Here is a 15,442-nt window from a genome sequence, read left to right as displayed (position 1 = left end):
TTTGCTCATTGGCCACTGGTGGCCATCTCTTCTTCTCCGTATAGTCTTATGCTTTGGATTTAGGAATTTGCCTTTTATAATTGTCTATCATCCTAATTTTGGTACTCCAGAAATATGTGCATCAATGGTTGTCATCTCCTTGAAGCAAATAATAACTTGTCACTTAAGAAAAAAATAAGAAAAAAAAAAACCTTGTCACTTATTCCATTTGTTCATAACAAGTTGTCGAATGATGTCACACCAGAAAGACTTGTTCGAATTAGAAAATACAGAGAAAAAGAGGTCCAAACAAGGCAATAAAGAGAAGAAAGCGAGAAAGTTGAAAAAACATAACAGTTGAGATCACACTCTCCTCTTAACATATTTTCGCCATCTCTTCTTGTACATTTTACCATGTCCATAAATGCCACTGATTCAAATCCCAAGGTGGATCAATCCAAGAATGAGAAACAACGAAAGATTGGTAATGCTGATGATCATATTTCACCTTACAGGTTCGCATATCTATCCTCTCAAGATATACATACAATTTGATCTAGTACTTGTGTTTGTTTAGTATGCCAGTTGACAGAAAATGTCCAGAAAGTCTTTTTCCTTGAAATTGACATTATTCAGTGTTCTGTCACATTGTTCTGAAATTGAAATTCATGTTTACCTATTTGGAGCTATTGAAAAAATGATTCCTACATACACAAGAACAACAGAGTAAAGAAAAATCCCTATTAGGAGGCAAAGTTGATAACGATTTGGCTCTCCATCCTCATCACCATGAATATCCTGATGATTTTCATTATCAACAACAGGAGCATCACCTTCCTCTTCCCCCATTTCATTATCAACATCAGGAGCATCACCTTCCTCTTCCCCCATTTCATTATTAACATCAGGAGCATCACCTTCCTCATCACCTTCCTCTTCCCCCATTTCATTATTAACATCAGGAGCATCACCTTTCTCTTCTCCTATTTCATTATCAACGTCAGGAGCAGGTTCTGCCACTTCGCTTTGATCAGCAACACCACCACTTAGTTGTTCTTCCTCGGTTCCAACATCACCACTTTCACCTTCCTCTTCCCCCATTTCATTATTAACATCAGGAGCATCACCTTCCTCTTCTCGTATTTCATTATCAACATCAGGAGCAGGTTCTGCCACTTCGCTTTGATCAGCAACACCACCACTTAGTTGTTCTTCCTCGGTTCCAACATCACCACTTTCACCTTCCTCTTCTTCCATAGGAGTTGTTCTTCCTTGGTTGTCTGTCCATCAGGGATATCTGCTCTATAAGCAAACACAAGCAGATTCACGGGACTGAAGTTGCTTGTGGCCAACTGCAACTCTGCCACTGTATAGAGTTTGGCACGTATTGGGATTTTGAACTTGTTGGAGAAACTTCTTCCTTTTGACATTTTCAGAGTCATGGTTGGTGCAGGTGGCAATTGCCATGAGAAAATCAGTGGAGGAGAGTCACTGCTGGAGGAATCCAGGGTATCATATTGAGCAGCTAACGCACCTGTGGTTATTGTACAGCTTTTAATTTACAGCTTTATAGGCAGGGAAAGGGTAACGCGCAGGCACTTTTTACTGTCCAAGAACAAAAGTTCATACGAATAGAATGAAGAAGTACTATCTGATCACCTTGGGGTGCACTAATTGGAGACTGATGAGTCCAAACAGCAATGAAGACTGCTGCGCCAATTACTGCAGCTCCAACCCTGATTATTAGGACAGACGTAAGTGTCAAGCAGGAGGCAACGACATTTATTTACTTTTAAACTTCATCGCGCAACTATTATGATAGCGTATAGTTTTCACCGCCATATAACTACTAGTAATTATATTTTGCGTTGCATAATTTATTCACTTAAGCGCTTGTTAATGTGTAATTTATTAAAGGGTGTTTAATTTCCCATTTTGTAAGCCATGAAATTGGAAAAGGCAGCCCATTTTTTTCATTTTTTTGCGCGGAGTGCCCTTTCTTTGGGGTGGTCTTTAAATTTTGCCCTCATATTTGTGGTCTTTAAATTATTCATATTGCTGGTCTTTAATTTTTGCCCTTCGCATTAATCTATAAAAAAATTAAATAGCAACAACTTTGAACTTTCGCGCCGAAATAATAAGGTTCGAGTGCAAGACAAGGTTTGTCGCGTGTATGCCGGACCGGCATACTTTTGTTAAGGAATTACACATTTTATGGGACCGGCATAATTTATGCCGGACTTAATTGGCATAAGTATGCGGGTCCGGGTAGAAATAAAATAACTTTGATAATTCCGCACAAAACGTTATGTGTTTTAATGGGCAAGCTTTTATTTTTTTCCTTTACACGGGACCCGGCATTTCTCTGAATTAATTGCTTGCTTAAAAAAATTATTTTGTAAGCCATAAGGCATAAGTATGCGGGTTGGAAAATGGCAAACTTTTATGCGGATCCGGCCATTTATCAAAGTTATTTTATGCCTTATATAATCCAATGTTATCCCGTAAGGCATAAGTATGCGGGTCCATTAATTTCTTAATTCATTACTTTTGCTTTCATTAAATAAGGTTTCAATTCGATAGCGAAATTTAAACTTGCCTTGCGAATTTTTTTAAAAATTTTTAACATATTATTGCAAGCGTGGAGTTCGAACCTGGAACCTATGGGTTTTGCTAGAAGGGCAAAATTTAAAGATTTCAAATATGAGGGGCAAAATTTAAAGACCACCCCAAACGAAGGGCAATTGCCCATTTTTTTTTAGGATCCAATTCGTGTAAAGACCAGCCCAAGCCGAGCCCAATTAGTCGTTTGCGACCCGCCCGTTTCTTTATTTATGTCCATCGATTTCTTCGCATATGCAGCCACGCCATTCTCTTCTTCTTCCTCACCTTTCCACTTCCATGAATTATTTTTTTTCCTTTCATCAAATCCGCAGGTTTGCCTCGCCATTTCGGGCAAACCTTATACCATTTTTCGTATCCCCCATCTCGTGACTGTAAGGTCTCTTTCTCTTCTACCTCCAACGGATAGTCAACACTAAGAGCCAAAGCAACTCTGTGAATCTCTGAGAAATCGGCTTTTCAGAGCTGATTTTGATTCTCATCTTGGAGCCAATTTTTAAAAACCCGAAACCCTAATCTAGGCCTATAAATACCCGCTTTTGGGTCATTTGAAGGGGGGTTCTTTTCCGCCTCCTCTCCCCCTTTCAACTTCCAAATCGCCTGTTAAGTGTAACCTCCAAAATATTAGTCTTAAAGTCATCTTCGATTTCTTTTGGATCTCTGTCCGCTTTAGTCGTGGAGGAGGAAAAGGGGCGATGATCTCATATCTAAAAAAAAAAAAAGAGAGAGCCGGTAGCTTCACAAAGAAAGAGTCCCGTGAACTGTTGAAATCCTATTTAGGCCGAGCTGGAGGTTTGAAGGCGTAAGCTGATATCCTATTTTTTGAAAATAGCTATTTTCTCGTACGTGCTAGTTATTTCTAATGCTTAGTCCCTGTTTAATCTTATCTTCCTCGTCTAAAACTTTTGGCTGTTAATTCGAGTTCATACATAAGAGTCATGACTACTTTACATCTCATTTAAACACTTAATATTGAATCTATCCGATAACTTGTGAAGCACTTGTTTAGTCTTCATTGACTAAACCATGAACTTCATCGTTTCATTCAGTTCTTCCTGTTTTCCAGCTCCTGTAGTTTAGTTATGTTTTAATTCTGCCCCTGCTTATGTATGTGATCTGCCTTCTCTTTTATTCTTTCCGCAATTTCTTGTTTCTTTATGTGTTATGTGTTATGCGTTTAGTTTAAGCATGTCGGTTAATTTAAGTTAGTAGGATAATTTGTTTATGGCTTAGTTTTGGATTTGTTTAGCTCTTATGTAGTTTGTTAGCCACGCTCTTTTTATGCTAGACCAGCCGTTAAAGCATGTTGATATGTTATTGAATTAGCTGAATAATGTCGATTATGTAGTTAAGCTTGTCTTACGCGATTCTTGTAGTTTTATACGTGGAGGATGACTTAGTTTAGCCTGAAACGTATGGGCGAGGTCTGTTAAGCGTGGTTTATGTGTTGGTTTAACTTGTTTGAATTGAATACGTCTTAAGTATCACGTTGGTCTGGTCTATTTTAAGGTAGGCATGTATGGTATGTTAGTTGATTCCCGTGTATTGGTTAGAATAGATTAGTTAACTGCCGTATAATAAAATCTGAGCAGTATTGGTCCTGAATCAGGCTATTATGTGCAAAAAAAAAACAGTCCGTTTTCTGCTATTGTGTTAAATATAGAAATGTGGTTTTCGGTAAAACGATAAAGAGATGCTATAGATTATGGGCTGTTGTAAACGTAAAATGAGCAAAGAAGGCAACGATCCTTGGTCGTCAAAGAACAAGCAAGTGTTAGAAAAGAAGAAAATGAGGCAATAAGTGAATCAGTAATAATGTTAGGTGTTGTTGCAGTTGATGTGGCTTTTGCCGCATGGGACATTTCTAAGTAATTGGTGAAAATGAAGAAACTAACAAGAAGATGATGAAAAGTTATACCCGTGATCTTCATGGCCAGAAATGAAACTGAATCCCATTTTGATTTCTACTCGTATTGCAAGTTCTACCTTAATTTCTTATATCTTTCTAATTCCCAGCAAGCTGTTTACTATCACACTAATGGTTGTTATCTCTTTTCCTATATATGTGTTATGTACTCGTGGCTTAAAATGTCTCTGTTATTATTAGTGGAAATATGTGATAACCTTTTCGATCAAAAAATAAAGAAAAGAGAAAGGAGTGTGTATACATGAAGTATACTTGAATATACAATATATATACACGATCTATTGAATTGTCTTAAGTTTTACATTTTATATGTTTGACTTTTATTGATTAGATACTAATCCTTTTCCTTTCATTTTTTTGCATGATCACCGCACACGAGTCCGAGGGACTCGTTTGCCTCCCATATCCAGTGTTGGGTTAAAAACCCAACGAAATCTCCTCCGCATCCAGCCCATCCGCAGCAGTCTTTTGCATAAAATTTCTGCTGGGCCGAGGCCCAACAGCAGCAAAAACAGATCCACAGAGACATATTGGGCCGAGGCCCAACAGCAGCTCCATTGCAGCACCCCTATTTAAATGGGTTGAACCCATTTATATTTGCTATTCCTCATTTGTTGTGCATTTTTTATGGCTGACATCTTAGCTTGTTTTATTTTTCTTAACTTGGACGAGTTCTTAGTAAATTAGTGGGTTAGCTTTAGTATAATGGGTAGTTTAATTTAAGAGAGAAAAATCACAATTAGCCCCCTAGATCACGTTCTCTTTTCATGTTACAATTATTTATGGCATTTATAATATTTTTCTTATATTAGAATAATGGGTATTTAAAATAGCATGACTAATATTTAGAATTAAAGGAATCATGTTCTACTATTTTAGAAGCTTCAAAAGACGTCAATATCGCAATATGAGTTCAAGTATATTTATGAACATTTTTTAGTGACCCAATAATACACATCTTTTAGCCAAGTATAGTTAATATAAAAGAAAGAAAGCTCATACCTTTTCCATCACATTTTAGAGAAAATAAGTTTAGGAATTTCGACATCACCGTATTGATATAACATAAATTTTATCTAAAGTTTACATTTTTGCTAAAAGGCTATTATTTATAGGCGAGCTGTTATATTTTTGCAAGTCTTATTTTCAACAACATTACTACATTTTCATTCAAGGCTTTAGCAACATGTCCAAGTTTTATTTTAAATAACATTTAAAGTCTTCCTTTTTTTTTATACAAATCATCATATTTTCTACAAGTATTATTTTAAATAGCATCATTATTACTTTCAATTTAAGTCTTGGCGACATTTATAAGTCCTATTTTAAAATAGCATTTAAAGTCTTCTTTTATATTATGTTTGTCAAATCTTATTTTCACTAACGTTATTTTCCTTTTGAAAGTTTAGCAACATTTGTGAATCATTTTAAAATTTAAGCGTCATATTTACTCTTAATTAATTAACCTAAGTTTGGCTGGTAAACCGTAGTTAACGGATCCTAGAGGATGCCTAACCCCTTCCCTTTAGGATAATTAGAACCCTTACCTAGAATTAAAAATCAAGCAGACCATTAACGGTGGTATCGTTAGATTTTACCTTAGTTAATAAATTAGGTGCCCTAATTCACCTTAAAATTAATTAGGTGGCGACTCCTTAAAAATAAGCAATAATTAGGAATCTCCAATATGTTGTACCTAATTTAACCCGTTAAAATGGGGTATAACACTCACTACCCCAACCCCCAACCCACCTACCCACCCCACTACCCACCCCACAACACACCCACCACCACCACCAAACCCCTCACCCTACCCTCACTATCCACCTACCTTACCCCAATTAACCACCCTCCTCACCACCATCCCACCCTACTTCCACACCCAACACGCCACCACCATCCACCCCACCACCACCACCACCCCATAACACCCCCACAATCCTCCCTCCACCACCTACCCTCACCCATCGCCCACCACCACACCCACCACCCTACAATGCATCACTGCCATTACTAGCGAACATATACGTTTCATTTTTTTTGTCAAATAATACTTTAATTTAATTAAATTTCTAATATTTAGTTACTTTTTTTATTTGAATTATATATTTATTATGTTTAAATAAATATGTTATGCACATTCAGTTATTGAAAAACAAACAATCTTAATCATTCAGTGTTCAGATCTAGAGACACCATCTTAATCATTCAGATGCGTATTCAGATTCAGACGTCTTAATCTGATTGAAAACAAATGAGGCCTTAGTATTTTTAGATTGTGATAATTTTCTATATGTCTTATAAATTAGCCGTATTTATAATAGCATAACTTAGTATTTTTAGATTAAAATCATTTTATTCTATGCAATTTCATTACTTTTTTGTTGTTGAATATTTTAATACAATATCATCTCTTATCTCACATTTTGTGTTTTTGTCTTAATAAATATCTTAAGTAGATAGTCGTATCTTACTAGAACTAAAAAAATATTTGAAGTACAATTTATATGTTTTGTATGAAGACTTGACCGAAAAAAAATTCGAAAAACCCGATTTTTTTTGTTTGGTTTATAGATTTAAAAAACCGATGTAATTGGTTTGGTTTGGTCTTCAAAAACCCGAACCACCCGATCCATGTACACCCCTGCCTCTAAATTTAAGTTCCAGTTAGTTTTATTTCTTCTAGTTCCCATCAAATCTAACAGACAAAATTCTTAACTATTTGACAAGACTAAAAGTACACTTTAGACAAACTTAGAGGGTATTTGGATTGACTTTTTTAAAAGTAGCTTATAAGCCAAAAGTTAAACAAAGCAATGCTGTGTTTGTACTTTTAGCTAACTTGTTTAAAAACACTTTTTATTTTTTCCAAATATCACAAAAAGTAGAAAAGAGCTTAAAAGATAATAAACAATCTTCAGTGCAAGTTAATGGACTAATATTTCTGTACCAAATTTGTGATTGTCGGTTATTTATCGTTGCACCAAAACAGTTGAGATCACACTCTTCTTGTACATTTTAGCATGTCCATAAATGCCACTGATTCAGATCCCAAGGGGGATCAATCTAAGAATGAAAATCAACGAAAGATTGGTAATGCCAATGACCATGATTCACCTTACAGGTTCGCATGCATATCTATCCTCTTAATATATACATACATTGCGATCGACTGAAAATTGGTTTTACCATTCAGCTGCATACAAAATTGTCTAACTTTAATTTCTAGAATAACACTTTGTTTGGATGGTTTTTTTACACCTTGTTTCATAATGTATCGTATTACTACTCCCCGGTCCAAATTTGTTTGACACTTTTCGCTTTTCGAGAGTCAATCTTCTTAATTTTGACCGTGTGTTTGAACATAGAATCTTTAAATTTTTCAAAATGAAATTTACATATTTGGAAACTACGTGACAAGTACTATAAGTCACCATAATAATAATTTAAAATATCTTAAAGACCTATGAACAAGTCGTTTGACTCTCGAAAAGCGAAAAGTGTCAAACAAATTGGGACGGAGGGAGTAGTATGTTGTATTGTGTTGTGATGTATTGTACTGTACTGTATTGTTTTGATGAATACAACGTTTCGATAGATTGTTTCGTTTGTCGTTTTTACATAGTGTCACACATAAGCAATTTGAAAGATAAACCTACAGAAAAAATAAGGTACGGGATAGAGCTGCTATAAAAAGGTACGGTAAAGAATAAAAATAGGATTATTAGATAACAAGTAAAAAAAAAATGTGGGAAAAAAAATAAGGTAACGACGCGATCACACCGTATCATTATAAAACTTCAAAATTTGAATTGAAACTTTATGTATTCAAGTTAAGATGAGTATTACTTTTGTTTCATGTATAGAACATTGTTACTAGATGTTAAATTATCCAAATAATATACTTATGCATGTTGTGTGCTTTAACTACCTGATTCATTTAATTTTTTCCCCTCCCTTTCAGACAATTAATTCTGTTTATATTTTAATTTCTTCTACAACTACTGGTTTTTTGGATTGACTTCACACCTGAAAGACGTCTAGGTTCTTTTTGTTAATATATATTATATTAACATAATAAGCCTACTTTCCTTGTTCAATTTTCTCCTCATTTGATTTCTCCAGTGAAGAGAGCACTCAGCAGCAAACAGAGCATGGTAATGCTGCCTTGGAGTTGATTAACAGTGTCACAGGTGCTGATGAGGAGGGCAGATCACGCCAACGAATTCTAACATATGCTGCCAAGAGGTAACCGGATCTTTAGTAACCATTTTAGGTTCGGTCGCCTTAGCATTGTTGTATTCTTATGCTTTTCTTGTCCTTTTGTTTAAAAAGAAGTGTTTCGTCAGGGTAGCCTTAGCATTGTTGTAAATCATATTGTGATGCTAACTAAACTCCAAACCAGCAACCAAAGATACATAAATGTGGTTTCAGGTTAATTTTTTTCGTCAATCTCTTCGTGATTGCTAAATTGTTGTTATCTATCTGATTTGGTAATACAATTTGTATATGTATGTGCGCGCTGATGTGCTTTTCCACTCCTGATGTGGTTGGTAGAGTAACAAACATAGCCCTTCTGAACTTATTTCCTAAATTTATGTAATGTCTTTCCAAGATCATGCTTTGACATTTGGTATTTACCTGTTGTGATCCATGTGCAGGTATGCTAGTGCACTGAAGCGAGATCCAGAAGACTGTGACGCACTTTACAACTGGGCATTAGTTCTTCAGGTCTCATGTTTGATTTTTTTAGAAAATTTATAAAAACAAAAGATCTCTTTTTCTTTGAGAGAGAGAAGCTCCAGTGTTTGCATAATGAATTATCTGAATTGTCCTCTTATAGTATTTAGTCTCTGTTAGTTTACCTAATTCGATTCGATTTTGCTTGCAGGAAAGTGCAGATAATGTAAGCCCAGATTCCACTTCACCTTCAAAAGAGTCTTTGCTTGAAGAGGCGTGTAAGAAGTATGAGGAAGCTACACATCTTTGTCCTACGCTCAATGATGTATGTTTTCAGAATTTTATTAGGTCTCTTAAATATCATGACACATATAATTTTTAACAAGAGTAATAAGTTGAATGGATGGTGAAATACTGTGGAAATGTTCTCCACAAGTTGAATTGGTCCATACATCACCTCTATATAGCAAAATGTAGAAAATTGTGCCTCGCATTTCTAGTCACCTATAATTTGTGTTTATATGTAAATGGTCCAGGTCATATTGTGAGTTTAGATCGGTAAATATACTTGCAAGAATGGAATATAAGTCATTGGATTTGTTAGTTGACCAACTTTATAATATCTCCTAAAACTTCCAGTCCTTGATATCCATGGTAAAACAGTATGAGGTAGTATAGAAGAGAGGGACTATTCAGTTCAGGTTTCTTCACCTACTAAATTAAGATCTAATCATGTCTGTCTGTGGTTTATATCAATTGATGTCAGGCTTATTACAATTGGGCAATTGCAATATCTGACCGAGCGAAAATCCGAGGTCGTACAAAAGAAGCTGAAGAACTTTGGAAAGAGGTATAGTTTTAGAGCTCTATTGTTTTACTTGCTCTCATTCCATTTGTTTGGAATATCTTCCTTTTAAGCTAGTCACTGTTTTGTTTTTCCCGGAGGGTGGATCATTGGGGATGGCAAGACATTAAAAGATTTTCGTCCTTCAGAATGTACTAGAGATGAAAAGAGATACATCCTTTTCTCTATTATTTAATTTATTATTAAGATATGCATAAACTCTGGGATAAAACCTTGAGCTAAAGTATCAATGGGAAAGTAACTTTGGCCCAATTTTTATTCTAGATGTACTCTCTGGAGTTTTTGAGGCTGTTACTTTTTTACTAGTTAAGGATCTATTTGCCAAAAAGAAAATAAGTTTGTGTTTGCTATTTTATTTTCAGAATTTTGAAACATGATATAGAATGCTGCTCAGTAACTGTTTCTGTTTTGAAAACAAGACTGCATAAAGCAGGAGAATATGTGCTTCACTTTTTTGGTTTTTAATATTCTGATTTAGTTAATTGTGTGTTACACCAAGATGGTTAACTCTACAAAGAGTATGCCACTAACTATGCAAAAGGTCAATCCAGCTAACTAACTTTAGAAATCCCCAATTAAAACTATAAGTAAATTGTCAAAACACTCCTATTTTAAGTTGGAAAAGCTGCTAAAAAGGTAGAAACAACCCTGAACACAATAGAACAACTTATAAAAGCTTCGGAATTGTTCAAAATCCTGAAAACCCAATGTGAAAGATACAATTTTCAGCAGCTTTATATTCCTGTTTTCATGCACGTCATCAAGGGCGGAGCCACATATAGCTAAGGGGATTAACCCCCTTCGGTGGAAAATTACACTGTTTATACATGGTTAAAATTATTTTTTCTGCATAGATAATAGATGTTGAACCACCTTGGGCTTCTTCGTGTGTTTATTTCTTTGTATTTTGAACCCCTTATGGCAAAAACTGGCTCCGCCACTGCACATCATTGATGGTCCAGAACTCTGACAGTTGGTAAGCTATGATGCAAAGCCTGTTCTGTTCTATTTCTTCCCTTCTTTAGCTTATATACTTCATTGCATGTTAGATTTATCAGTGACAAGAAGGTAAAGTGCTTTTCTTATTCATTTAAATTTTCAGGCAACAAAGAACTATGAAAAAGCTGTCCAGATCAATTGGAACAGTCCACAGGTAATCTTTTAACTGTTTTTTAAGGCTTACGATGTTGGTATTTCTTTATTTCCGTTTTCACCTCAATGCAATGTTCTGAAGGTTGTATTATCACTATCAAAGCTTTAGCATATTCTCTTAGGTTTCCTCTTGGGTGTTAGCTTACTCCTTCTCGTTTAAGTTTACCAACTCCTAATTACATCACATATATCTTTCTCAAGGATGACGTTCTATTGTGTTTTGTATGATCAGTATACCTTCGAAAATGATATTCTCTTTTGGTGAAGCAAATTAGTGGTTTCCAAGTCATCCTTATTAAATTGTTTAGTCAAGCAGATAAGGTCATAATTTCATTTATAATTTGCTGCTTTCATCCCTAGATGTAAAGTGCTGTCTTATATTGATCTACTTTCAACCGTCTAACAATGTCCTATTTAATTTTTTTCCTGATTCTAGTTTCCTGAAACTGTCATTCCAGGCACTGAACAACTGGGGACTTGCTCTTCAGGTATCTACATTGAATAAGTCATATTACATGGACACGCAATTCTGAAAATTTTAAAAAGTTGATTTGGCACAGCAATTCTTTTGTAGTAATTATTGAATTTGTCAGTGAATATCAGTGTGAAACATAAACTGACTTGCTATTTCAAAAACGCATTTAGGAATTGAGTGCAATTGTCCCTGCCCGAGAGAAGGAATCAATTGTAAGAACAGCAATTAATAAGGTAGTGGAGTTTTTATTTTTTTTATTTTTTATTTTTTATGAGAAAATGTATAGTGAAGAATAAGTTTGTAAAATCATTTCAGGTCTAGAAATATGGTGGAATCCATGTATATGTGATGCATTTGATTTTTTTTATTTATGTTAACATGTAAGTCTTATGAACTGCAGTTCCGTGCGGCAATCCAGCTGCAGTTTGATTTCCATAGGGCAACTTACAACCTTGGAACTGTTTTGGTTAGTTCGACGTTACTCCTGGCTTTGTAAAGGGAAAAGCGGAAAGGCGACAAAAGAAAAGAAAATTGATGATGAAATTTCTTATTTTTCATCTCTCTTTTGCAGTATGGATTAGCAGAGGACATGTCAAGAATAGGGGGTGCTGCTAATGCTAAAGAAGTTTCTCCTGATGAGTTGTACAGCCAATCTGCAATTTATATTGCTGCCGCACATGCTCTAAAACCCAATTACTTGGTAAGGGAGTTATTCAAATATGGTTTTAGTTCTCTGACCTTATCAAATTAGCCATCAACTTTCTCCTTGTCTTCCCTAAGTGTATCTTATGTCATCATTGTAATGGGTGCTGATGTCTTTATATTTGTTATTAACCCCGTGCTCTGGTCATAACAATGATAGTGAAGGGGGACTGACATAACTCAGGTTTAGGAAATGAAGAGAAATGTGATTAGGAAACCAGTGAATATTATTATGTTTTAAGTTGTTATGAAGTATCATCAATATCTGTGGTCCTTCTTCTCAGGTTCCTAATTTCAGCACTCTATTGATATACAGGTTTACACAAGTGCCTTGAAACTCGTGCGATCCATGGTACGTCCTAGTTTTGCTTGAATCTTGCATCTTTCAAATATACGCATATGTTCACACTACATGGTGTTTAACATGGTCAAGAATATTCTAGATGTTATTCAACCATGTTAACTTCCAGGGTTAATATATTCCGTTGAAATGTGCAGTGCTCAGTGAGGAAATTAAAAGGAAAAGGCATAATAAAAAAGTTGGTTTCACCTCTTAAGCTTCTGTCTCTTGGAGAAAATGAAATTTCGAAAACTAGTTCTTGCAATAACATATACTATGTCATAATTCAACTTTAGTGACTGGTGAGTGGGCTTTTTGTTATAATCTTCTAGCTCTGCCTCCAGATATCATAATTATTCTCCAACCATTGAAAGAAGTATCATTTGGCATTTATTACATCATCTAATCATTTGTGTAATAACAGATAACTTGGGCCACTTTCTGTTCATTGGGACAGATTAGTGTAACTTGGAGTACAAGTTTGTAACAAAATCAAGTTCTAACAGTGCTTATCTGTTTCCAGCTACCTCTACCCTACCTAAAGGACGGATATCTCACTGCACCACCTGCTGGTAATCCTCTTGCATCACATACTGATTGGAAGCGTTCCCGGTTTGTTTTGAATCATGAAGGGCTTTTACAGGTATGTGGAATCAATGTCTTCAGTTGTTACAAGCTTGCTTCTTTCTCTTTAATTTCTTTTTTCTCTTTTTTTGCATGATCATTCTAAAATATTAGTTGCATATTAAAAATATGCCTGTTCCACTTGCGATTAGTTATCGGCTTCTTGCACATGCGATAATGTTGTTACTTGTTAGCACTATTATTAAACTACACTTAATTGGATTAACTTCTTGTTTTTAGATTTAACAAATTATCATGAAATCATGTTCTGGGACCTTGTTCTTGCTTGCCATTATGTACAAATTCCCGTCTCATTTAAAGATTTGCGTATTACTTCTTAAATCAATTCTACCGTATCAAATGTTTTCTTTACCTTTTGTGCCTTATTCATTGTTATTAAAGTTCTTATTTCGCACTTGAATCGGAGCTCTTTCCCGAAAGGTCAACTTGAAATTTATCTCAAATGCAATGGTATTTCTTGATTTATCTTTCTCAGGATACGTCTACTTAATGTTCAATGTGGCAGAAAGTCATTACCTTCTAGAAGGATATGGACATTGGTTGTACAGATTTAATTCAATATTTTGCTAAACTGTACTTCCTTTACTGATCGCTTGCCCTCTTATTGAACAGATTATTGAAATTGAGCAAAGATACATGTCAAGAAGCCTCTCATCAAATTCAGAAGATACTATGAGCCCTAGTCGACAAGCAATCAAAGTTGATATTCCCGACATTGTCTCTGTATCAGCATGTACAGATCTTACATTACCACCTGGCGCATGCCTCTCCATTGATACAATTCATGGACCACTGTACTTGGTAATCTTCTTCTTCTTTTCTCTGTTGGCATAAGAGTCTTGTTTCAAGGCAGATTCGAATAGTTATTTAGACTCGTGGATGCACGTCTAGATATTCTTTCACTTAACAGTAAGTAGTTGCTGATGTGCAAATAAAAATCACTTATGTTTTCAATGTTGAATTTGCTGATTGCTTCGTTTGTCAAATGCTTGAGATTTTTCAAGGGATAATTGCGCGTTTTAATCGCTCAATTATTTAGAAATTTCTTGTTTAATCCTTGTGATGAAGCTACATGAGGGTCTCTCCAGATATTACAAACTCTATTTGAACAACCTACCTTGATATCTTCATGTCAGTGTTCCTGCTTAAAATTGCTGTCTGAACTCCCAAAAACGTAGCTCTTCGTACAAAATGTTAACTCTATGATCATACTTTTAGATGGAAAATTTTATGTTTTGCCGTCTGTGTTTTCAGGCTCCTAGTCTTGTATAATTGGTTGCATTAATTAATTTATTTCAGATTGCTGATTCTTGGGAACTTTTCGACTGGTGGCTCGACGCAATTCGTTTAGTTTACACCATTTATGCAAAAGGAAAGAGTGACGTTTTGGCAGGCATCATCACTTGATGACGTTTTTATATATTTAATTGTATGATTAACCTGAAAGGAAGAAGAATCCTGATTTAATTTTTTGTATATTTAATTATATGATCAACCTCAAAGCAAGAAGAATCCTGATTTATGTGCCTCTCAAATATGTTGCTGATGTATACTTGTATATTATGTGATTTTTTCTCATAGAATGAGGATATAATTGAAGTTCACAGAATGGAACTACAATTGATACTAAGCTTTCAGTGATGTTTCCACTGTGGATAATATAAGATGCTTTGTCAAATCATTTCGCAGGGGTTACTTTCAAAACTGATTGAAAGTTTATTTTAAAGTGAAATTTTGATCTGTTGTTCCTTTTTGAGACAGTTGTTTAGTAAATGACACCTTTTTTACTTTTTTTTTTTTTTTTTTTTTGCAACTTACGAATCTTTTAGATCACGATCTAAAGATTACTTTTAAAATGTTGAATATCTTATGAGAAAACGTTAATTAGACCGAATATAACATTTGGCAAGTTCTGTAAAGTTGAGCAAACATTAGATTCGATTTTAACGTTATCTGAAAGGGTAATTCTCATAGGCACATTTCCACAACTTTAAAATAATGATGCAATCCTAAATGGTGGTCTAAAAAGGGACATTTGAAAAAGGTAAATGTGAG

General features: G+C 35.0%; 1 protein-coding gene across 1 annotated transcript; it reads left to right on the top strand.

Moving 5' to 3' along the window:
- Positions 1 to 7,513: 7,513 nt before the first annotated feature.
- Positions 7,514 to 15,442, top strand: LOC132031437 (protein HLB1-like). Its single transcript, XM_059421407.1, has 14 exons — positions 7,514 to 7,652; positions 8,654 to 8,776; positions 9,190 to 9,259; positions 9,420 to 9,533; positions 9,975 to 10,058; positions 11,176 to 11,226; positions 11,684 to 11,713; positions 11,871 to 11,933; positions 12,101 to 12,166; positions 12,272 to 12,400; positions 12,719 to 12,754; positions 13,266 to 13,385; positions 14,000 to 14,188; positions 14,687 to 15,442. Exons 1-14 carry the CDS (start codon positions 7,552 to 7,554, stop codon positions 14,792 to 14,794), a joined length of 1,284 nt encoding a protein of 427 aa, XP_059277390.1. The 5' UTR covers positions 7,514 to 7,551; the 3' UTR covers positions 14,795 to 15,442.

Source organism: Lycium ferocissimum, chromosome 1, assembly GCF_029784015.1.
Source record: "Lycium ferocissimum isolate CSIRO_LF1 chromosome 1, AGI_CSIRO_Lferr_CH_V1, whole genome shotgun sequence".
Classification (NCBI taxonomy): domain Eukaryota; kingdom Viridiplantae; phylum Streptophyta; class Magnoliopsida; order Solanales; family Solanaceae; genus Lycium; species Lycium ferocissimum.
This window is presented reverse-complemented; position numbering and strand designations above follow the sequence as displayed.

Bases quoted from the DNA above. Each gene is read 5' to 3' on its own strand.
- LOC132031437 (XM_059421407.1), top strand. From the start codon at position 7,552: ATGTCCATAAATGCCACTGATTCAGATCCCAAGGGGGATCAATCTAAG. The intron at 9,260-9,419 runs GTCTCATGTTTG...TTTTGCTTGCAG, and splicing joins ACTGGGCATTAGTTCTTCAG to GAAAGTGCAGATAATGTAAG. The intron at 12,401-12,718 runs GTAAGGGAGTTA...ATTGATATACAG, and splicing joins CTCTAAAACCCAATTACTTG to GTTTACACAAGTGCCTTGAA.